At 43.3% G+C, this 24,393-nt stretch overlaps 1 protein-coding gene across 4 annotated transcripts in view; it reads right to left on the reverse strand.

Annotated features, from left to right (window-relative positions):
• Window positions 1-24,393, reverse strand: part of LOC141759807 (cadherin-6-like) — a 209,364-nt gene that overhangs the window by 8,230 nt on the left and 176,741 nt on the right. For all 4 annotated transcript variants that reach the window (XM_074622205.1, XM_074622204.1, XM_074622203.1 and 1 more), the window contains 7 exons: window positions 22,109-22,403; window positions 18,883-19,002; window positions 14,018-14,185; window positions 11,782-11,969; window positions 7,388-7,641; window positions 3,230-3,366; window positions 1,283-1,404 (listed from right to left, as the gene is read on the reverse strand). In XM_074622205.1, the coding sequence (XP_074478306.1) occupies window positions 1,283-1,404; window positions 3,230-3,366; window positions 7,388-7,641; window positions 11,782-11,969; window positions 14,018-14,185; window positions 18,883-19,002; window positions 22,109-22,403 (1,284 nt within the window). The remainder of the gene's footprint in view (window positions 1-1,282; window positions 1,405-3,229; window positions 3,367-7,387; window positions 7,642-11,781; window positions 11,970-14,017; window positions 14,186-18,882; window positions 19,003-22,108; window positions 22,404-24,393) is intronic.

The raw sequence follows: 24,393 nt of genomic DNA on the forward strand, positions 1-24,393 counted from the left end.
CTTTAAAGGGACTATTTGTAACTTTCAGAAATGCTTCTTAACAGCGACACCTGTGGCCGTGAAATCAACGAAAGTCAGCGTCGTGCTTGTGCTCGCTCTACATAGACATGAGCGAGCATCGCTCAAAACAGTGAGGCGACACACGTCAGCTAAAAGCACAATATCACTCTATATTTCAGCTGCTTAGCAGTAATGTTAGCTGACCAGACGAAGGTCTCTCCATGAATCACTGCTGATCCTAGTGTTGGCTTTTCCTGCCTCAGCGCAGGCTTCAGCAGCAGGACTCCTCAACGAGTTACGTTATCGCCTCCCGATCGCAGCCAGCAGCCGAAGACACCGGCACCCGGTCGGTAACGAGACGATAACGTAACTCGTTGAGGAGCCCCGTCACTTCACAAGACACGGAAGGAGGAGCTGCAGCAGTTATTTCTGCACAAACGTCCACTCTACATTCACTAGATATTCTCAGAGCTAAACTAACTCTTCTGCAGTGTGGAGTGAGCGCGCGTTCACGTCTAGAGGTGGAACGAGTATGCGAGAACACGCAGTGTGTCTGAGTGAAGGAGAGCAGGCAGCGGAGACGAGGCTCCGGCCACACGCGAGCGCGCATATGCGAACGCGCATGTGTGCCGACCCGCTACATTTACACGCTTAAAAAGTTACAAACAGTCCCTTTAAGTAAAAGATCTGAGTACTTCTTCAACCACTGCAGCTGAAAGATAATATTCTGTGTAGACTCTTTTTTCTTGGTTTGAATATCACAGCTCATAGTGCAAGTCTGACAAGTCAGGGCTCGGGTCATCACACTTCCTGTGAGCCCAGATCAACTCTAGACAACAACATTTGGTTCAGACCGGAGTGTGAACATAAAAATATGTAGTACTGAAACTCAAATGTCAAAGTTTATGTGTGATGCGTTGGGTTTTCTAACTTAGGAGAATTGGCAGCAGTACAGCTCAAAAGACAGCTGTAAGATTGTGATGTGTAAATAGTTTATAATGCAGCTGTTTCCTTTTGACAACTGTAAATGTGTTCTTGACTTCTTGAATCTGTTCTGAAAACTGTATTCATCAACCTGAGGGATGAGCTCGAGGTCCCCAGATGTATTTGTTATCCCACCCATCTACCTGTAGCACTTCTTCTAGTTCACAACACACGTGAGAGATTTACAAATGCTCTCTGAGGTCTGCTAATTACATGCTGAACTGGAAGCGGACACATAATCCTAATGAGGAAGTCGAGATGAAACCACAACTACTGCTTTGTGTTTGGTCATACCAACCTGATTAGCCTTAGCGTTCTCGCACACGAACGTCTCGTAATTGGTGGCAAATGTCGGAGCGTTGTCGTTGACGTCCAGCACTCTGACGTAAACGGGCACGCGGCTGATCTGGCGCGGGTTGTCTAGGAAACACAAAAGGTGGGAACAGTGAATTTACGCAGGTAATTATTTCTTTACCAAACGAAACTCTACCAGAGTACATGTGTAAATGTACAAATAATGTTGGACAACAGTGTAATAATGATATTTATATATAATATAAATTTTATGTGACATGTAAATGACTATTTTCCTGCAAGTACGAACACTCAAATTGGATTTTGGAGATTCACTGAAGCAAATAAGGACTACTGTAAATGCTCAAATAAAAGCCAATATTCAGATATTGAATAGATAAAATAGAAGGCCAGTCGCTATATGAGTGAGTAAAAAATAAAATGAAAAATTCAACATAATATAGTGTATTTCCAGAGTGCACAAATTTCATCATTCATCAACAGAGACATCTCATACCCAGCAATCTTCTGCTCTGAGTTTATCTGCGTATTTATTTTGCATGGTTGCGCAAGTTTTTCTTACAACTGTGACATGTACACTCACCGGCCACTTTATTAGGCACACCTGTTCAATTGCTTGTTAACACAAATAGCTAATCAGCCAATCACATGGCAGCAAATCAATGCATTACGTCATCTAGACGTGGTGAAGACGACTTGCTGGAGTTCAAACCGAGCATCAGAATGGGGAAGAAAGGGGATTTAAGTGACTTTGAACGTGGCATGGTTGTTGGTGCCAAACGGGCTGGTCTGAGTATTAAACTGCTGATCTACTGGGATTTTCACGCACAACCATCTCTAGGGTTTACAGAGAATGGTCCAAACAAGAGAACATATCCAGTGAGCGGCAGTTGTGTGGACGGAAATGCCTTGTTGATGTCAGAGGTCAGAGGAGAATGGGCAGAGTGGTTGGAGATGATAGAAAGGCAACAGTAACTCAAGGTTACAACCAAGGTATGCAGAATACCATCTCTGAACGCACAACACGTTCAACCTTGAAGCAGATGAAGACCACCCGGTACTAGCAAGGTGTACCTAATAAAGTGGCCGGTGAGTGTATATTGAAATGAATTGCCAAAATAGAACAGTATGTCCATTCTATTTTGCCATTCTTTTGATCGGTGTTAAAGCTCGGGTAAAGAGCACGCTAGATTTTAAAAATCATCCAAACGAAAAACCCAGCCCAGTGTTGCCAACTCTTTTCTGATGAAAGTAGCCCAGCAGCACCAAAAAGTCCCTACATCTAGCGAGAAAGTCGCAGGATGTGTTGAGAGTGTCACTCAATACTCCCTGTATGCTTTTCACATTGAAAGTCTTCCAGCATCTCAAAGGGCATAATCCCATCCCTTTCCATGTTAATGTGAATCTGCATGAAGTTGAATTGACAGTAAAGGAACACCAAGGCAAGGAAAGGCAATTAGTTAGTGAATGAGATCAGTAGTTCTTTTAAAAGTGGTGAGTACAACAAGACGTTGTTGTTGCACTAATGGAAATAAAGCTGTGGACATTATACTGAATTTATCAAGACAACAAGTAGACATGAAGGAAGTGTTGAGTTTACATTAAATTACAACAGGAGAAGATGAGTTTGTAATATTACAATAACAGGACACATTGGGATTAAAAGCCTGTCTAATATCAGCCGGTTTCAAATAACTGTTTTGAGTTTATTGTATTGGAGTGCTACTCGGGCTGGGAAACAAACAGCAGCTAGCAGCCAATACTGGGCGAGCTGGCACTGACTGTTCTAGTACTCCACAAAATACCCTTTTTTCACTTCAACACAACAATCAGAGGTTAGTATAAAATCTCCAAAAAATCCAATTTGGACCAACAGAATAACAGGAAGTGGGCGAGCAGAAACGTCTGCTTCCCGTCCCGCTGCACTTACTGAACTCTGTGGCGATGACGGAGATGTTGTGCCAGGCGTTGTCTTCTCTGTCCAGCTCCCTGAGGATGAACACCGACCCGTTGCCTGCATGGACGTTGAACATTCTGTCCATGTCCGTGCGCCGATCAATAGAGTACCTGCACAACACACACACACACACACACACACACACACAGATCAGCTTCTAAACATGTGCACTCAGGCTGTGTGGAAATGTGTCGTGTTCCCTGGGTGAGGGATACAGGGTACCGTCACATTTACAGAGTTTCTCAGGTGTGCACTGGAGTGAAAATGGTCACATTTACTGGTGAGTCTCAGTTAAATTGACATTCTTGTGTGGTTAGATGGGGTTTCAGCAGGCGGGAGGTACTCAAAACAAGTCAACCTAAGCATGATGGACTTGTCTGCACTCTGCCATTATTTCCTTTCTTTGTTATTCACACGACACATTAAGAAAAAAAAGATTAATTTTAGCATCAATCCGAGCAGCGTTCTGCCCTCCGAAGAAAGGCCAACTTTGCTGAAGAGAACAAAATTTGTTTTCACCTGCACAAACGAGCCAAACAGACAGACGGTAATAAACCGCTTCTAAACATTTTCAGACTAATGTTTAAAGGGTCACTTTACACAAATCACAAAAAAAACATACAGTACTTTCCCAATTACCCTTTGTGTCATCTAACCACGCAGAGAGTTTCAGGTTTGTGGTGCACGACTTTGGATATATCCGCCTCTGAAACATCTGCCGCCACACAAAGACAATAGTGTACAGAATGTTTCTTTTCATTTTGAATCTTATTTCCACGGGGGTTCAGCATAAAAGTTTCACACAAATACCACATAGAAAAGCATAAAGTCAACATAAAGACATAAATCACCAGCACTCACAGATAAAGGCTCTTTCTTAGCTTATTCTGGGCAAAGAAAACAAACGCGTTTCAGCTATAAGCTGTTATGCACATACACTGCAGCTGGCGCACCGCTGCATGCGAGGCACTAATCTTGTCGGTTAACGGTTAAAGGCAGGGTTGACGATGTTCTCCAGTATACACTGTTTGTTATATTAGTTGAAATGGTCTTTACACCCTGACAGCGATCCATTACTTATGAACTCTGAAAAAGGACCGGAGAAGAGCCGTCATCTGTAGCTGCTGTAATCCTGTAAAAACGTCTACCAATCACTGCCTCGCGGTCCGCTTGGAAAGAACCAATCAGATGCCTCCCTGCTCGTTTGCTACCCTTGGCGTGCACCAGCCTGAACTCAAAGCGCGTCGCCGCCACACATTTCCTCGAGAATGGAAGAGAATACTCAGCTCTGCACTAGCACTGCCGCGGTTACTTGTTATGAGGTAGCGTTGTTGAGTTGAGGTCCTCTCTCCGCTCTGTGTCTGTGAAGTAGTTACGATGCGGCGGTGCTCGTGCATGTGTGTGCTCTTACTTTCTCCCACCAGTTCATGCATTTCTTGTTTGATTTCACACAGTATTTAAATGCCTAACTACCAATGTCATGAACACACATAAAACCTAAACTATCTGCATGACAACTAGAGGTAAGTAAAACTGTATACATGACCCTTTAACATATATGGTCTACGGTCTTCTACGGGGCTAACAGTGTTGAATAGTCCTGTCCTTTGGTGATGACAGATTTATGTAAGTGTTTGCAGTCCCACACACACACACACGCACATACACACACGAGCCAACAGGTTATCCAGTCGTGTTGTTTTTCTCTGCTTCCCAGACTACTGTGATACATCAGTGTGATTAATGGAGTAGCAGGCATCAGGAGGGCCGGCGTAAGAGGGAGGAGACCCCCGAGGGGAGACTATGAACTCGGGCTCTCAATGCACCGCCGCACCACTCTCCCCTCTCCGCGTATCCTCCCCCCACACCCCTCACCAACCCCTCCCCACTGCTTCAACCATTTTAGTGTCTTTATCTAAACACTCCCTCCTCGTCTCTGCCTGCCTCTCCTACCAACCTCGCCTGCCCGACAGTAACTCTAACCTCGTTAAATCTGCGTCGGCCGTGGGCTTTACTAATTGCTTTTCTAATATTCCCAATAATTCAGCTGGCTGGGCCTAACCCTTCCCCTGATTAATGACAGCGAGATAACAGCGCGCCTCGTCCTGACTGGGCACCCAAAGTGCTGCTCTCAGCAGGCAGGCAGCTGGCTGGATGGGAGGCCAGGCAGAAGGACATGGGAGGGTTACAGAAATGTTAGTGATCAGCGAGTTGGGACATATATCCTCTTTCCTCCCTACAGAAGCTACATGGCCCGGCTGGCTCGGCCACGGTATTTTCAGAAGATATTCTTCAAGAGCAAGAGTCAGTGGGAATCCAGCATAAGTATTGATTTGGGGATTTGCAGGTCAAAAGATGTCTAGCTTGACCTGAGCTGTGTTTGGATCAGTTTTTAGATGTTAAATGACTCTATTGCGATGTAAAGCAAGTCCTGGCAACACTTTGAAATGTTGAAAAGTGGTGATACTGAACCCAGACGACTAAAAAACTCAACAAGACAATCTCACCTCAAGGTCTATTTAGTAGTTATTTTGGAACTTGTGATCACATCACATGATCTTCATCAACAGACAGTTTGCCAGTAGTCATAGAATGGAAGAAGTAAAATTTGTATGCACTTTAAGGACTTCTTGTCCACGCTGGCTAACATTGACTGCTGTGGAAACAAAGTGAAAAACCTCAGACTAGCTACTAAATGGACCTTGAGGTCAAGAATGAACTTGAACCTGACATTCAGCCCAGTTTTAACACAAAATCTGCTACACAAATCTTTTTTTCAAATTCCCAAAAACCACGCTTACAGTTCATATTTGTGTTCGAACACGGTATGCGGGTTTCAAACCTGAGGATAGAAGAGACTTTGAATGAATATATTCAATCTGGAAATTGTTAAATTTTCACACAAAACTATTTCAAAGTTTTCAATATTTTTCCAAAAAAGTCTGCGCTTGGAAAAGCTGAAAACAGGAAACATAATTTAGAATATTGCAGCACTTAAATGCTTCATTGAAACCAGGGCTAATAAATGTTTCTGAGAGTTGGCAGCTTTTTGAAACTCTGGGTTATCCACTTATATATACTATTCAGAACTCGTTCCTTTATTCAGAACCTTGAATACTGTTCATGTTCTAGGTGCTTGAATATCAATAATAAGTTTCATCACACTGGCTTGGAATGACACTGACTGGTTAACATCTGATAAGAAGTATTAGCGTCTGTAGATGTGTCTATATATACTGCACATACGAACATTCATGCACACAGACATCCTTGCTTACTGAGGGATTTTGTCTTTACATCAACGTGCTCGTGTATGCGTGTGTTGTGGCGAGCTAATAAAGATAACCGTCTCAGTGACTTCCTCATGCCAGGCAGCCCCCAGGCTTCCCGGCCCTCCTCCTCCTCTCCTCCTCCACAGCGCGGCTTTAAATGCCACGGGGTAGCTACCTCCTTGATGATGGGCGATAAAAGAGAATGATATCATATTTGACACCTGCAATAAAGTGGTGGAACTTCAACCTTGAGAGCCAACTCCCTTAGTGCATCATAAAAATGAAAACGTCTTTGAGACAGAGTGGAAGGCGCAGCCTCACACCCCGCTGCCATTACTCCCGTTTAATAGAATACTTGCATCATTTTGCATCTCCGTGAACTGAAGTCGTATAAGTGAACTTTTGTCACATTTCGGTAGTTAGCAGCATTTGGTATGTCTAACAGAAGAATGTGTCTCTCTGCTAAGGCGTCATTAGGTATTTTAATGCTTAAAAAGCTCAGTGTTTTTGTTATGGTGAAGAGAATCTTAAGGACAAACATCCACTATTTACTACATTTCACATGACAGTTAATATCTAAGTAATTCACTTAATGGGAGCTCCTGTATTGTTTGAATATAGAACGTATTAAGTGCTTTACATAAATAGTCCAAGACCACTTGAATGCATTAAATGGCGAAAAGAAATCATCAAAAATGTCACAATTATTGGACTAAAAATTGCTCCAATTTGAATATGTATAAGCGTGACCACTTGTCCCTGAACCATATTGTGGGATAGGCCATAAAATATGTTTTAGTCCGATCAAAAACATTCAAAACACTCATATGTTCCCTTAAGATGCGACATGGTTCAGTACCTGACAAGACTGTTTTTGTCGTCGGGATCAGACGCGCTGACGGAGCCGATGGCGGTGCTCCTGGCCGCGTCCTCTTTCACCTCCATGACGTAGCTGGCGCGCTCGAACACCGGCGGCTCGTCCACGTCCTCCACGACGATCTTGATGGTGGCCTCGTCCCTGAAGGGGCCCACGGAGAAGAAGCGAGGGTTGATGTGGGAATTCTCCACCTGGATGCGGAGACTGTACTGACGCTTCCTCTCAAAGTCCAGCGGCTGCAAAAAACACGTTTGACATACTGTGACTTTTACAAGTTTCTTTGTTTCTTTGTTTGCCCCTTAATGTTTACTTTGAAACAACTCATTTGCATGCAGCAACACGTTCAGCTGTTGATTCTGTGAAAACTAATATCCATTCAGAGCATCCTGCCACATTTAATTTCAGGTCAGATTGGGATTTTATTCATTAAACTGGCAATCTCTTCCCGAGCATCGTCTAATGAGCGCTTGTGAAGGGGCTCAGCGTCTTGTTCAAGGACACTAACAAGACCGTTGATGGACACACATGGGCAGCTGCATACATCAGACCTGTGCTCCTTTGGACATGTAAAGCCTTTCATTAACGGCTGCCACGTCCTGAATAACATGACTGATGTGGCATTTTGATGGGAAACTAACGGGGCAACAACATGGGCGGGTTAATGCACAAAGTGGTATTACGCGTGAGTAAAAAGAGTGTTTTAACTAGACAGTAAATAGATTAGACAAATAATGGATGTCTAAGGTAACTGTTTTACTATAATTCCTATTTTTATTGAGTCTTATTATTGCAGTTATTGAGTATTAATGCTATTTAGTGTATATTTTCTTTTGTTCTTTGGTTTGGTTTCTTCAGAAACAAAGATGTTGCCAACTTCTTAGAAGTTTGTGTGTTTCAACTCGATTCCCTGATCCCTGCCACACGATATGAAACAATCAAAGTCATCTCTCGATGTCTGCTGGGTGACATCTGTTCTTTTTGGTTTTATTATTTATTTATTTTTTGTTAAGTGAAGAGATCAGTATATCAAAATAATATAGAAGCAAAAAAAGAGAAAATATTGCAGTTTCACTGGATGGTGAGACCGTTTCATTTGACTGCATGATGGAAAGTATAAATTGTAAAGCAGAAAAAAAAAAAAAAATACCACTTTAAGTTTGTAAGGGAGTATCAAGGTTGTACATATTTCAAAATCTGAATTCATTAATAAAGATGAAAGATTAAAAAGAACCAGAATGTACAAAATAAAATAAGATCATGACTGGTATTCTGCTGAAGGACACAGACCACTACATCTACATTTAAATGATGTGAACTAAACACCTAAAATTTAGATGATGATGATGATGCATTATATGTAATTACTAACAGAGGCTTCATTTAGTGGTTGTTGCTTTTGCAAGTAAATATATGTATAGATTGTAATAATAATGTATATTTATGCTAGACTTTTTCTGCTGGTGTACAGGCTTTCATTTCACCCATTTGTTTGTTTAAAAGGAAGCAGCTTTGCTATTTTCCCCGTGTGATCCCGTATAATCCTGCATCTACTGCACACTGCTCTTACATCCTATAATTCATGGACTGTACATAATGATTAGTAGCCTGATTCCTGCACGACTGCTACCGTTTGCTGTCCTTGTGCATTTTCAGCGCAGGTTGGCGGTGTGTTTTTGCTTTCATGTTCATTTTCTGAGCTTTATTTTGAAGTTGTAACCACTGAAGGTATCCCCCCATTGATGGGAATAATTGGGGAGCGGTGCATTTTAATGAATGTGCACCCGGTGCTGAGCAGGAGCAGCTGGATCAGAGTGAGCTGCCTCGCAGGCTGCCTACTGTACATATGAAAGAATGCCGGGTCCGTGATCGTTGGAAACAGCCAATGAAAGCACGGAAAAATCCAGATGGAACGAGCCGTTTTCTGAAGCCATGAATAATAACATGAGTCTGTAATTTTCGCCGTTTCGTGTTAAGGCTGGGAGGGGTGGGGGGGGCGCACGTCAATGGGAGAAATACGTCGCTTTGAAGGATCGGTACAAGCGGAGATGGGACACACTCCCACTTGACAAACCCATTTAATTAGTAGGTTCAGAATTAGGGCATGCTCAGTCCCCCACACACGCGCTGCCCGCACACCACATCCACTACAGCACCGCCACCGCCGCGGCTACAAAAGGCAATTATGTCATCTTCCACTTAATGATGGCATGATGGAAGCGATCAATCGAAAGCTGCAGAGAGTGCGCTTGATAAGGCAACCGGCGGATTCTGTTGAATACATCAGAAACACACCACAGCTGAATGCTGCGATCCATACTGAGCATCAATATTTCTGCTTTGGTCTCAGCTGAGGGGGAAAAATGAATCTCACTAAAAACATGTACTGGGAGTGTAGGCAAGTGTAAGTTGGAATCTAATAACTCTACTGTCCATCCTCTGGCTGTCGGAGCATATGGAAATAAAACAAAAACTTTCTATTACTTTCTTCTTTATTGAGTTCAGTTCATTGTGCTGTTTCCCCTTTGTTGCCCAAATGACATGATGCTCTGAGCAACGGAGCAGGTTGGGTTTGAAGGGAGGAAGTCAAGAGTTCTCAAACAACACAAAAAATAAGAACAACAAAAACAAAAACAATGCTATTTCCTACATTTAGTTACATTAATCTAGCAAATAATATCTGATAAGATTACGATGACATTGTTATTATACGGTCCACAGAAATTGACAAATGAACCTGAAATCCATGCTATGTAAATTGCTAACCCTAACCCTACTTAAAATCAGTTTCATTCATAGAAACGTGATGTTAAATTAAAGTATGCTGTCCTCATGAATTCAAACACTATTTTTGATTCTATCTATAGCATTTTTTCAATGTATTCACCTTCTGTAATTACCTCTCTATTAGAGATGAACCGATACGATACCAGTATCGGGTATCGGGTCTGATACTGTGCTCATGTACTCGTACTCGCAAAAAGGCACCGATACCACTTTACGGCAGCGTGACGTTAACCTCTCGTCAGCTGCTAGCACCCTCTGACTCACGCGTTAGACTCCTTGGTCCGTGTTTCAAGACGGGTCGGGTGGGTTGCAGAAATCGCCGCAGACCCCTGGCGCCTTTTACGTGGGCCGAGCCCCACCCTGGGGGCACGAAGCGGTCGGGGCGCACTGAGGACAGTCCACCCCGGTGACACTTTGGCCACGGCCCCAGGGAAGCACCTTCGCCCCGAGCCTTCCCTAGCCGACCTAGAGCCGGTCGCGGCGCGCCGCCTCGTATGCAGGACTCTCCAGCCTGGCGTGTGTCGCTCACACCCTCCAGCTGGCTGTTAACGAGGGTCTTTTGGCACAGAGAAGTACTCGTATCGGTACTCGGTATCGGCAAGTACCCAAATGTACGTACTTGTACTTGTACTCGGTCTGAAAAAAGTGGTATCGGTGCATCCCTACTCTCTATATGGTAGTTTTCATTGAGAGCTACACTAAAGGGATTCACAGGAAACGTGTGCTGCTGCTGCTTCCCATAAAGGTTTTCAACTAGCAAAACACAGGGGGGGCTTTATTGCAAACCCGTCACCAGAGACGCATTCGTCACCGCGGTTAGCGCCCACTGTGCTCATTCATCGAAAATGTTCTGTTCAAAACATGGTCGTTAATGGGATTTTTTTTTGACAGCATATCCGTTTTAAATATTGCAAGGTGCCATGGTGAGCTGTTAGAAAAAGAGCTGCACACCTCCGACTATTCAGCAAGGTAACTAACTCTAATGTGTCCTGCTGCTGTGTGGAAAATTTGTGGATGTGCAGCATGAAATCGGATTACGGTTGCTCATCATGGCCTGATGGAAAAAGGTTGATTATTGACGGATTTCTTTATTAAAATAACGTGAATTTTTTTTGGCTGAGTAGTAAACTGATACACAAGTTGCTCTTCTGTTGAATTTCTGACAAAGTAGCTGTTCAAGGAGTGTTTGCTGTTACCAACAGTAACCACTGGTGTTGCCAAATCAACCTGGCTAAAATCTTAAGGATTATAACTAATGTTTTATCTTTATTTGATGTTCAATTGTAGCACACTTTATGAATATTGTGTAATCGGTAACACCGGTGTTTATTAGCTAAGTTTATTAACCGGTGGGAAAATGTCCTCACCGTCACATCCCAACATTGCAGCGGCAAAAGCTTCAGTTCTCCGTCTATGTCCAAGGGATGCGTTCAGGCACAGTATTGAGTGCACAAGAGCGTTAAAATAGGGGGAGAAAATGTGGGTTATTGAAAAGAGAGGGCGACGTGTCCCTTGATCCCCAGTGGAAAGTACACCCTCGCTCACACGGCTCCATAAAACCCCTCACAAACCACAAACAGAGAGTCGCTGACCTTCCTCAGCAGGATGACGCCGTCCTGCGTGCTCCTATTGGTGGTGACATCAAACATGCCGGGGCCGTCGCTCCCGATGATCCTGTAGTCCATCTCCGCATTCTCGCCGACGTCGGCGTCCATGGCCCGGATCACTCCCACCGCAGACCCGAGCTCAGTGGACTCGGGCACTCTGAACTCGTAGACGGCTGGAGAGAAAGAAGATTACCTGAGTGATTTGGTGGTCTCATGAAAACATGTAGAGGAAAAGAAAAAGTTGGAGATGGAAAGGCTCGGGAGTGTAAGTGAGTCAGAGATTGAGTGTGTGAGCGGGGCCTGATGGAATTGGTGTTTCTTTTCATGTCCATTTCCAAGATACAAAAAAAACAAAATCACAATTAAAAGAATTATCAAAGCCCTAAAATCCACCCCAGATTAATTTACAAAGACACAGAGGATACACCGGCAATCACCACCACCCCTGACACCCGACGAGCGTCATAACCTGCGTATATTTCATGACCCTGTTAGTGAAAAAAAAGAGTGTAAGCGGGTGAGTCAGAGAGCAAGAATACAAGAGAGCAAGTCAGGGAGAGAGAGTGAGTCAGAGCCAATCAGAGAGCAGCTGGGGAGGGAGAGTGTGTGAAAAGGAGAAAACCGTGTGGGAGATTTAGTGCTGCAACGTTTGTGGATCAGCTGTGGAGCAGCCATTTCATATGCGGTGAAACATATTTCATTTCCAAAACAGACATTCTGGCCTTTCACGTTAGCTGCTACAAGCGCTATTGACTCGCTAGTCAGAAGTTTAGGATGTAACATAAATTCTGGGCCAATTTGCTCAACATAAATTAATTGCTTCCTCTTCCTTTTTTTTTTATTTTGTAAGATGATTTCCTGGTTTGAAGCGGGTAAATTGATGGCTGCCTGTCGGCCGCGGCGGCCCCGGCTGCATCTCGTATGCTTAAATAAATAGCTGGACTGCGGGAGGGAGCGGGCGTGATATACACACAGCCTGCGGAGACAAACAGCACTGACACACTAATAAAACATGCTGACAGTGTTTTGGCAACGCCTGAGTCGGCAGGTCTCTGTGACGCTGACACTTGCCTCCACACACACACACACACACACACACACACACATACACTGAAAGCAACGCACTACGAGAAGGTTTCCCTAGGCTAACAGGTATTTAGCATTGGGAGGAAAAGAAGAGGCATCACTCCGGCAGACAACAATGATATCGCTTCCTGACACTCCACCTCCTCTGGGTGTCCCATTACAATATCTCTTCCTCTTTCTCCCTCTTTCAATCTTCCCCTCTGTCTGTCTCCCCCCCTCCCTCCATCACAGGCTGTCTTTCTGTCGCCTGCATCACTCTTCTTCTTTCTTCCTCTATCTTCCCCTCCTGTCACCTCCTCCATCCCTGTCGTATCCATCTCCCTCCCTCCTCTCACTGTTCATTCATTGGTGGAGGGGGCTGAGATGACAGCATCTGTCTCCCCCCCTTCACCCACCTGCTCGCTCCCTCCCCCAAGCTGGTGGGAGGAGGGAGTGATAAATGGGGGGACGGCGGGAGTTCTGCGGTCGCGTGTGTGCCTCGCGTTCGCGGGCTGTGCACACGCGTCGCCCACTGTACAGTCGGCGCTTGCTGTTGCTGAGGGGAAACACGACGACACCAGTAATCTGTCAATCTGATCTGGCTGCCGTCGCCGTTTGCCAGATGCACGAGAGGAAGTGAGACGGGTGGGAGGAGCGGGGGGGGGGGGGGGGGGGGGGGGGGAGAGACTGAGAGTGAGTATAAAGGGAGGATTGATGATTGATGAGTGAGAGGGTAACAAAAAGAGGGGAAAAATGCACCAAGGACAGTTCCAGCACTAAATTGAGAACATTGGTTTTATGGAGTAAAAGGCAGCAGAAGAAAGACTTAATAGCATGAGATAGACAAAGAGAGAGGAAGAGTAGGGGAGATAAAACCCAGTGAATGTACTCTCTTCATTTAATAGGGATTACAGGGCTGATCTGATGCACTTTGCAGGACCCTTCGCTCTGTCATATTGCTCTATATTTAATTATTCGCTGCCTTTAAGAGGCCCGCCTTAGCCGGCACAAAACCCAGAGCTCCCTGCAATAATCCAAATTCATTTTGATACTGACACCAGATGGGGGCTGCCTGCCTGGCACCGGCTCACACTGACGAGTGGTTGTCATGGGCTGAGTATTGGTCACTCCGTGTGTTCCAGAAGGCTGTACTCACTCTTGGTGAAGCGCGGCGGGTTGTCGTTCACGTCGGAGAGGCTGATGCTGACCGTCGTGGTGCCGGAGAGCCCGCCCATCTGTCCCGCCATGTCTTTAGCCTGGATCACAACCTGGTAGTTTTCTTTGACTTCTCTGTCCATGCCAGGCAGCGCTGTCTTGATCAGGCCTGAGGATGAAATGCACAGATTTATGGTTGAGAGTTTATTTAAAAACGAACGCCCATCTGGTTATTTAATAGCCTACTCAGTCAAGTGCATTTGTTTGTTGAGGGCTTTACAGTCTGTAGACTCATAAGACTCTTTATTTCAAGATGTATAAAAGACATTTTTTAAAGCTGAAACAATAAGTCGGTTGACAGAAAATTAATCAGCAAGTATTTTAGTAGTCAATGAATCGTTTCAGTGATTTTGTTTAAGTCTAAATGCCATATATTTTCTTGTTTCAGCTTTCGAAATGAGGGAATTTGTTGCTTTTCTTTGTCATATATGACAGTAAACTGAATATCTTTGGGTTGTGAACTGATGATCAGATAAAAATTTTATAGACAAAATGATTAATCAAACAATCAAGATGATAATTCGTGCACTAATCCATAATGAAAATAATCATTAGCTGTAATACTAATACATTTTTCAATGTTTAATTTGTTAAAAATCTAGTTGTAAATCTGACTTTGCTAAGAAATGCAGCACAAAACTTTTAACCACTTCTTTCTAAGTGCTTAGAGGGACTCCGATGCATCATCAGCAGCTCATTTGCCCATTTCACTCTTCACTTTCTATAACTGAAAGCCTTTTCTGAGGAGTGCTCAGCACAAGAGGACCCCGTGACCTTGTTGACCCTTCGACTGCGGTCAAGTGTCGTTTTGTAGCAGCAGAAATATCTTTTGTGTGCGTGGGAAAATAAGATCTGTGTAAATATCAGCTTAAACCTCCTCCTTTAAAAAAATACCAGAGTAGTTTTTATGCTTTTATGGTAAAACAGATAAAACTGATCAGTTATTTTACAACGTAGAGCTAGTTCTCAAAGTGATTCACTCTAACTCTAACATACACAATATCAGGTATAGCAGCTCTAAATTGCATTACATTACAGTAGACTGACCTTTATTGTCACTGCACATAACAAGTTCCACTGCAACAAACTGCAGTTCATAATCTAACCACAAGTTGCAAACAGCAGCAAAGTGCATACACATACAGTATACTGTAAATACAAATGAATGCATGTTCAATATGCAAGTGCATACCGCTTTATTATGTCAGTAATGTACAGTCACTGTGAGATGAGTTATTTTTCAAACAGAAATGCCGCAAAATCCCTCATTATAGCTTCTCAACTGCAAATATGTGCTGTTTTTCTCTGTTTTATAAATCATAAACTGAATATCTTTGGGTTTTTGGACTGTTGGTCGTACTAATCAAGGCATTTGAGGACGTCACCTTGGACTTACACTGAGATGGACGTTTTTTTTAAGACTAAATGATGAACAGTTTTCTAGCTAGGGTGAATATATTGGTATCATATGAAACTAGAAAAACCTACAGAATCCTTTAGTGCCAACCTGTTATGCTCGCTTGTTGGGAAGGACGCTAAATAACGCAACAAATTTAAGCGAGGGGAAAATTGACAGCCATTTAAAAGGGGTCCCCTTGACCTCTGGCCTCAAGATATGTGAATGGAAATCTATTCTCTGGGTACCCATGAGTCTCCCCTTTACAGACAAACCCACTTTATGATAATCACATGCAGTTTTTTCATGCAGTATTATTTTCTCCTATTCTAAAAATGGTGTATTTGAATATTTCTGCATACTGGGGTCCCTAAACAGTCTTGATAAATTGGGTATCACTGTAAAGCTGAGACTCTTGTGGACCCAATGAGCCCAACTGTATTCATGTGTGATGATGTTAGTCCCCATAGGAGCCATTTCATCCTAGTGAGACCATTTGTTTAAACTTGACCTCACTTTATAAAATGACCTGTGGTGACCTCTAGGATAATCACAGCCTCATGAAACTTGACATTCAGAGGATGGATGGCTTTCCTAGGTAGACTGAATATAAGAGGGTTTTCTGAGTAGTTTCCACAACACAAGTGCTCGCCATTCAATCGCCGAAGAATTAAATTCTTGCAGATGTCAAAAGTTCTTGATCCCAAATCACAGCATGGCTTTTTCTACGGTGTTCCTCAAGGTCTTGGTTTCTTAATGTGGCATTTTGGAGGGATTATTGATCATTTCTATCAATTCTTGAGTGGTAAAAAATAGCTAAATTTAGCAGCAAATCTGTGTAACAAATGGTATCAACCACAAAATTTAATTAATTAATTTATATTTCTGATTTGTGAACAACTTGACACACAGTGCTGAGCTGCATCTCAGCTTTCAGATTCTCAGCTTTCAGATGATGTACACCACTTTCTATGTGGCATCTACTGCTGACCTGCTATCTCCCCCTAAAGACCCCCTGGACCCCCCTAAAAAAGACAAAAATGCATCTATGTGGGTCTCTAAGGGTTAATTGATAATGAAAATAGTCGCTATTTGCAGCACAAATACAGCATGTACATTATGTACAGTATGAACAGAGCCAATACATAGTATGTGCACCTCTAACGTTGATGTTTTAAAATATACAAGTCTGGCATCAACCCGCCATATGACATAAAAAATAATGAACCTTTTCCACAGCTGGATATCTAAAGATCACTGTACTCACCTGGAATAGTTCTAAAAATAAGCCTGTCTGCATCAGCTGTATTGAATTAATGATATTTCATTTCTTAGATTCATGCATCCACAGGCCAGATAATTAAACCACTAAGAACATTTTATTACTGAAAGGTCAGTTCTCTTGCTGAGTACGGGCAGCGGCGTGGAGCTCGGCGGTCACACAGGAGCACATTTCGGTGTCTGTGTTCTCATGATTTAACTGGCAAGCGGACCAAAGGGGCCAATCTACCGAAACCACAGCGTATTCCTTTAATTTGTCTACGCGTTAACATTCGCCTCCAAAATGCATTCGCCATCATTTATCTCCTCTTTGGAATTAAGACTCTGTTAATGTTCAGCCTTTCAAGTGCCGTGCGGTTGCTTACTTCTCCGCTCTGACACGTTAGATCTCTAGTTTGGAGTCAGGACAGAGACTGAGTGAAGCTGTAATTGGCAGCATATTCAAAAGGTGTGCTCCATCTCCCATCAGAGACGGTCTTAAATTCTGTCTGCTATTACACGTTTTAATTTGAAGCAGAATAAAAAAAGAAGCAGGTGGGGTGGGTGGAAGCAGACAGGCGTAGTGGAGAGGGAGAATAAAGATGAAAAACATAAATTTCACCCTAAATAAACTGCTTTGACAAACATCATCACTTCCAGTCTGAATAGATGATTCACTGCATATCAAACAATAAGAAAGAAGGAAGAGGCTGACGAGGCGCATCACTCATGCTCAGATCAGACCGGCCTGGCCCTCCAGCTTGCTCTTTGCTCCCCCTCACATGCATAACGTGGCAAAAAGGAAACACAATGCAACTTCTTTTTCTTTTTTTTCTTCGAACAAAGTGCAATTTATCTCACGGACAACACGCCGTTAAGAGAACAGCGATCGTTCAGGAAAGGGTAGCAAACGTATATAGCCGCTTTACAGCAGCACCACGCGCCTCGCTCTATACCTCCGTCTACCTTTGTTATTGCTTAATGACTACAATACACACACACAGAGGAGGAGAGGAGAAACAAATCCTGCTTATAATGTGATGTCCAGGCATGTCTTTGTGTAAGAGGGGATGTCAGCTTACATACCACATGTGGGATAAACCATATTACTGTTAATCCCTCCGCTAATCTGCAAATGGCTTTTTTTTTTGACGTTTCCCTTTTGTTTAAGCAAAAAAGACACGAGCGGGATGTGTTCCAAAGCGCACATTAATGATTAAAACTAGCAAGCGGCTAGATTTTTGGGGTTGGTGATTTGCCACTCTCGGCTACTACAAATCCCCTCCGCACCCCTCCCCCGCCCGTCCGTCCGTCCGTCCGTCAGCCTGCGAGGAGGAGGCAGACGTTGGGTATTTCTGGTTCGGTTAAAGGAAAATTCACAGCATTCCCGGAGTTATTTCGTGATGAATTGTTTTAATTTCCTTTTCTTGGTGAAGCTCAGCTTGCCTCCTCTATTTCTGCTCCAGTTAGTGATTTGTTACGTTTTCCCAGAATGGCCACCTCCAGATGAAAGGGTGTAAACTTGTGGGTTTCATGTGTAGGTGGAGAGTGCAATGGCAGTAGCATTGTTGGAGCAAGGATAAGAGGTTTTCCACTGAAGAAATAGTGAGGAGTTAGCTAACATCCTTCATGTCTGCAGTGCATGCTGGTCTACTGAGGCTACACTCGAGGAGGAGACATTATAATCTTTTGCCCTTTTCTTATGATGGACTTGTCCTTGTATGGGTGCTACATTTTGGTGCTAAACAAACAAAGCAGCCCCCTGTCTTTTGATTCTGGAGGACTAACACCGAGACGTGATGTTCACTTTTGACGTGTTAGATAAAATGTCTGCAATCAAATCACTGCTTCTGAGCTGGAGAGATCTCAACACTGCAAAAATATCAACTTATTTTAACACTTGTCTTCTCAAAAGGAGGTGAAAAAACAGGATGATTTTAACTTGATTCCAATGAAAACAAATTAGTTTATTCAGGATACAGACGATAATTTCTAAAAAAAATTCTCTGCAGTGAACTTTGACGTCACGCTTTCTACACTACGCTATGAAACAAAATAGAGGCGTGAATACAAAGTGCACCACATATAGCTGTATATTGAGTGCATTAGGAGTATTCCCGGGTGGATTTGACTATGAACTTGACACTGACCGGTTTCTGGGTCCACAGAGAAGTACGGCTGCCCCTCCAGGATGCTGTACACCACCCTGGCGCTGTTCCCGTACGTGGCGTCGTCTGCGTCGTTGGCTGTCACCTGAATTACAGAGGCGCCTGGGGTGAGGGGGGGGAGGGAGAGAAGAAGATTCATGACAATGATTTAGATCAACTCTTCAATACTGCTGAAAATTGCCTGCTGGATAATTGGTCGAGCTGATGCACCTTCTGATGAGGTGTCGGATCCTCTTCTAATCACGCTCATGCAGAATGCGACTGATCATTTCTGTCCCTTTGCATTACCCGAACCAATCTTTATCCTCGGCCACTTATACCCTTATACATGATTGATTTTCGCGGGTGATCGATAAGTCCTAATGTATTTTTCTAAGTATATCTCTCTAAGCATACAAGCGGCACCGATACCGGCTCCCTTGCAAAAGCCCAAGAAGCCTATTAGTGTATCCACAGATCTGGAGTGTCTAAGAAGCCAAATATCTGATAGCAGGCGAACGACTGTGATCTATTTTCTCTTCCAGAGAAGGCTGAAGCCCTATTTCAGTGGAACAAAGGGAAACGGTTAGCCAAGTGCTACCTCCCAAATGGCGCCTTGCGGGGCCAAGTGTTGCCTCATTACATGCAGAAGAAAATTAATTGAGTAGAAATATTTAATGGCAAAGTGGTATAAATATAGAATTGTGCAATACAATGGGTTAACGACCCCATGAAACTTCTTCTAATTTGATGTCAGCTGCGATCTGTAAGGGGTGAGAGGAGAGCTCCCCTTCTTTAAAATCAATGCCGTTCGTATGGATGAAGGATGCTGCGAGGGGAGAGAAATCGTAGGACCAAAAAGCAGAGAGAGGAAGACCACGGCTGTCTGATTTGGTGTAAGTGACAGTTCGGAAGGATTCCTGAGCAAGTTCACCGAACCTTGATCACTAATACCTTTAACTAGGGAATTAAACTCAAAGAGGCTTTTCTGACATGGCGGCTTTTAGAAAATATCACTGATCCACATCAGCCATCTCATCGTCGACTTTAAGCTGTTGAGAAAAGAATTTTCTGACAAAACAAGTCAGGAATAATCGCAGTTTTTGTGCAGGGGGGGACTAAATTACCTCGACTGTAATCGTTCAGTTGTCAAAGGAGGCGCGCGTCAAAGTCGTCGCAGCCCGAGAGTCCGAGAGAAGAATGTCAGAGCCGTGAGACTATAATAAAACTCAAAGTGTATGTCACATTTAAAGGGGCAGTGTCTCGACGCAGTCACTCGTGAACACATGCTCTGCCAAGCGGTGACATCACACCTCGGTTGTTGCCATGGGCACCCGTGCTGCCCTTAGATAAGTGCTGGCCTCTCTCTTGGGGTTGCTGAACCAAGTGACAACTCTGTCACATGTCTGGGCTGCAAGACCGATGTCCCTCAGTCCCCGAAGCTCCGCAGCAGCGGCGGAACAGAACAGAGAGTTCAAACCATGTTTTCATGCAAGTATTGATTAGGAGCCTTTTTATATTGTTTATCTATATTCATGAGGCCACTATGTACTTTTAGACTAAGAGCCGGAGCCAAAGTGCACGGTGAATTAAAGTTTCATTTGGTGCCGAATGATAATACGAAAACAGCAAATGGTGCCGTCTGAGAAACTAGCTCTGCAGAAGTGGAATTATTCACGGCTGACAATGCCGGTAATTAAATTAAATACTGTTTTAATAAGATACAATACTGTATTTAAAAGATTATCTGCACCAGTGCTGTAGCCGTCACAGAGACGCTTTACCTTGTTTATTCTCCGGTCATAAAACAGCTCCTAGTCTCGTTTAATTAGTCGGGCCCTCTTTGTTGAGTCTGCATCATTATTATGATTGATAAAGTCCCATTGATCCAGTAAGACTGGCATTTTATAACGTCTCTATCCTATTTGAATCATAAGCCTTTTAATCCAGCTCCTCACACAAACACGTTCAATTGTGTAAACACTTAATTATTGTGTGTTTTATGATCAATAAAATATGGTTTTACACGCTAAATGCAACTCTCTTTGCCTGCTATACACACAAAAACCTGGTATTACTTTTTTTTTTTTTTTTTATTTTTTTATTACATTTATTCTTTCAGTTATTATTGTTATTATTTATTTACTGATCTGTCTTTTATCTATTAACATTAATTTCCCTACATGGCGGAAATATCTCAGGGGTGGGGGGAGGGCTGTGTGGTTACAGGAGCCTGGAGAATCTTATATAATATTCAATTATTTATTCAGTTAAATTATTTAATAGGGACATCATCGCTTAGATAAACACATTAGTGCACGCATCTGTTATACTGTATTAAACGTTGACATTAAAGGTAATGGCAGCACTTAGCCCTTAAGGCTGTGCGATATGGTCCAAAACAGATCCACATTATTAATAATGTTTCTATATTTGGAAAATGTATGTAAAATCATATGGATGAGGATGAGGTTTCTGCTGACGGAGATGGATGTCATTTAACAGTAAGTGGACCTTGAGTTGGGATTATTGTGTCAAACTATCTCCAAGGTCAAAGATGAATCTTCACACTCAATCTAAATGATGCTCGATGCAATAAACCATTGTTATTAAGTATTACATCAAACATAACCCCCTAATAAACACGTCATTACAGTACCAGTCAATGAAAGATGATAGTGAATTATCTCACAGCCCTATAGACCCTTTTACAGCCGATGTCATGATTATGTCACGGTGTTAGCTGGAGGCAAAACGAAGGAAAGACTGGAGGCAAACATGAATCACCTCAGAGTAGTAGGCTTTAAGTTACACTTCGAAAAATGTCATCTTCCTGTGTTGTTGGGTGCCAGATTAATATTGCATACATCTGAGATGATAAACTGTGATTCAAGGCTCTGACGGGCTGTAGTATCAGCGAAGCGTTTCAGAGATGGAGATAAATGTTGCTAATAGTTTAGCCTTCTGCTAACCATAGCCGCAGCTGTTACCAGAAGCTAAACTATTGGCAACATTTTCTCTCCATATCTGAGACGCTTCCCCGATATTGTAAGACTGTCTTTTTGATAAGTCCGTCTTAACGCTAATGAGGTCCCCGAGAGTGAGTGACTGTACATATTCAGAAAAACATAAGACAACACACCACTAATACAAGACTGGTCTTTAGTGTAGGTTAACAGATACAACTTGAATCACGGACATGTGAGGAATATTTACGGCAGGAACTCACCGATGTCAGACATCTCAGGGACCGTGGCCATGTACGGGTCCTTGGTGAAGCGCGGCTCGTTGTCGTTGATGTCGTGGATCTTGATGATGAACTCGGACTGCCCCTCCAGCGCCTCGTTGGTGAAGCGGTTGACGGCTTTGGCGTGGAGGATGTAGTAAGCCTTCTCCTCCCGGTCCAGCCTCTTGGTGGCGTGGATGTCCCCCGACTTCTCGTCTATCTTGAAGAGGGACCCCGCTCCCTCACCTGTGAGCACGTACTTCACGCTTCCATCTCCTCGGTCTGAATCCGAGTGAAGCTGGGGATAAAATAAAAAAAAAATATGATAATGTGGATCCCTGCAGTACCAAAACAACAATTTTGAGCATTTGTGGCGTGTTCATTTTAATAAATTTCCACTTTGCAGCTCTCTATTGCTAATTGTTATAGCACAACAGTGATTCAAACTTCGGTTTATGGAAGCTTTCACATTTGCTTAATGTGCTCTTATGAACGCCAAGTGTCAGCCTGCTCTTTCCAGGGAAATATCTCCCAGTTGGCATGAGCAGAAATAGCCAGAGTGAACAGAAACTTCATCTACATAAAGTCCAAGAAAAAAAGAGAAAACATCAGAGCGCTGGCTGCACTCTTTGATTGACAGGTGATCTCTGAGAAGTGCAGAGCAAAAAGAAACATCCCAGCAATAAGCACTTTGTACCAAGGATGTCAACAAAATCAAATTTCAAAGAAGAATCACAGTTTTCCACTTAAGTATTTCTGATACACTGTGCACATCTCAGTGATCTGACCAATCTGGGCCTTGGCAAAGAAACACTGACAGCTTTGATAAGTGCGTTTGGTGTTATTTAACAGATTCATATCATCTTTAGTAAACTGTCAACGCGTCATCGCGATACACACATCCGTGGCTTCACCTCATCTGCTGTGAAATTCACATCATGCCAGGAAGAAAACACAGAGCCGGAGCCGTTAAAGACGCTGCATTTACTGGTATTGTTACATGCAGGTTGTCATCATGCTTTTTACCGCAGGGCCATGGTGGCATTTTCACAGTGCTGTAAAACAGAATGCCACTGGGTCGAAGTCTGTGAAGTACCAGCATGAGTGCGTGCACGTCCGCCGCCTGCCAATCCCTGATGGATCCGCAACATGACCAACATGCCAGAGGACCACCAGAGTCCACTTGTCTGTGGAGCTTCTCATTATTATTTGCTCTCTCCCTCTCTATCTCCTGTTTAATTTTTTATTTTTTTGCATGAACAGCAGCTTAGCATGCGCTGACATTTTAATTCCACCACCAAATCCCCCCAACATATTTATCTCTGAGAACTCATCAAAAGCTTGTCCAGTCGTTTCCCCTCCCACTGCTTCCCTGCCTACTTCCCGTTCCCCTCTTTAATAACCAAGGACATGGTAATAATTGCAGGGGGAGGTAAAGGGCAAAAAGAGGGCGCATGTTTGCAAAGTACAAACCGAGGCAAACGCCATCTGAATGTTTACCCCGACAAGTGAGCACTGTTACGTGATTCCGAGGTCTGTGGTTGACACGTCGTTAACTCGAGTGAGCCGGCACGTTTGATTTTGACAGTTTGAATGCATATTTTCCCTTTGAGCGCCGAGTTGTTGTTGTGTCTACAAGCGTTCTTGGCTCTGCCGGTGGACAGACTGAGGGGGGATATTGTGCGTTGCAGCTGGGTCACGTGGGAGCACATTGCAAAGTCTCCCTTCTCATCATATATTAAAAAGCTTTTCATCCCAGGTGCTCGGAAGCTTTACTAATTCATGCTGTTATATCAGGGCAAAGCTGGCACATGCGAGACGAACAGCTTTGTGGATTAGCATCTTTAACACTATTTTGTTCGCCTGCTTGAATGCTGGTAAAAATGACAGTTTTCATTCCTTTCTCTGTCTGTCTAACCGAAGCCAGTCGAGTGTGTTGCAGAAATTTGGCATCTTCGGATTACGATCTAGAATGGAGCACTGTTTCATTAACCCACTTGAATTCTGGTCAAAACAACTCCTGTTTTTTTTGTTTTTTTCTTATTCTTCTCTGTCTAACCAAGCCAGGAGAATATTATTTGTTTTCTATTCTGCTTTACAGTACGTGCTTCCAACAGAGACTCAGTTGGCTGAAAACAATCCACTTCAACATTATTATCTTTCTCCCGCTGTTATAGCTGCAATGTCCTTTTCTATGATTGTCTATCAAGCTGCCTATCTCTGCCGGCACGACAATTCAGTTAATAACCGTTGAGTCCTCTCCTTTCGGCTGAGATGTGAGATAGACA

The sequence above is a fragment of the Sebastes fasciatus genome, chromosome 21 (assembly GCF_043250625.1).
Source record: "Sebastes fasciatus isolate fSebFas1 chromosome 21, fSebFas1.pri, whole genome shotgun sequence".
Taxonomy (NCBI): domain Eukaryota; kingdom Metazoa; phylum Chordata; class Actinopteri; order Perciformes; family Sebastidae; genus Sebastes; species Sebastes fasciatus.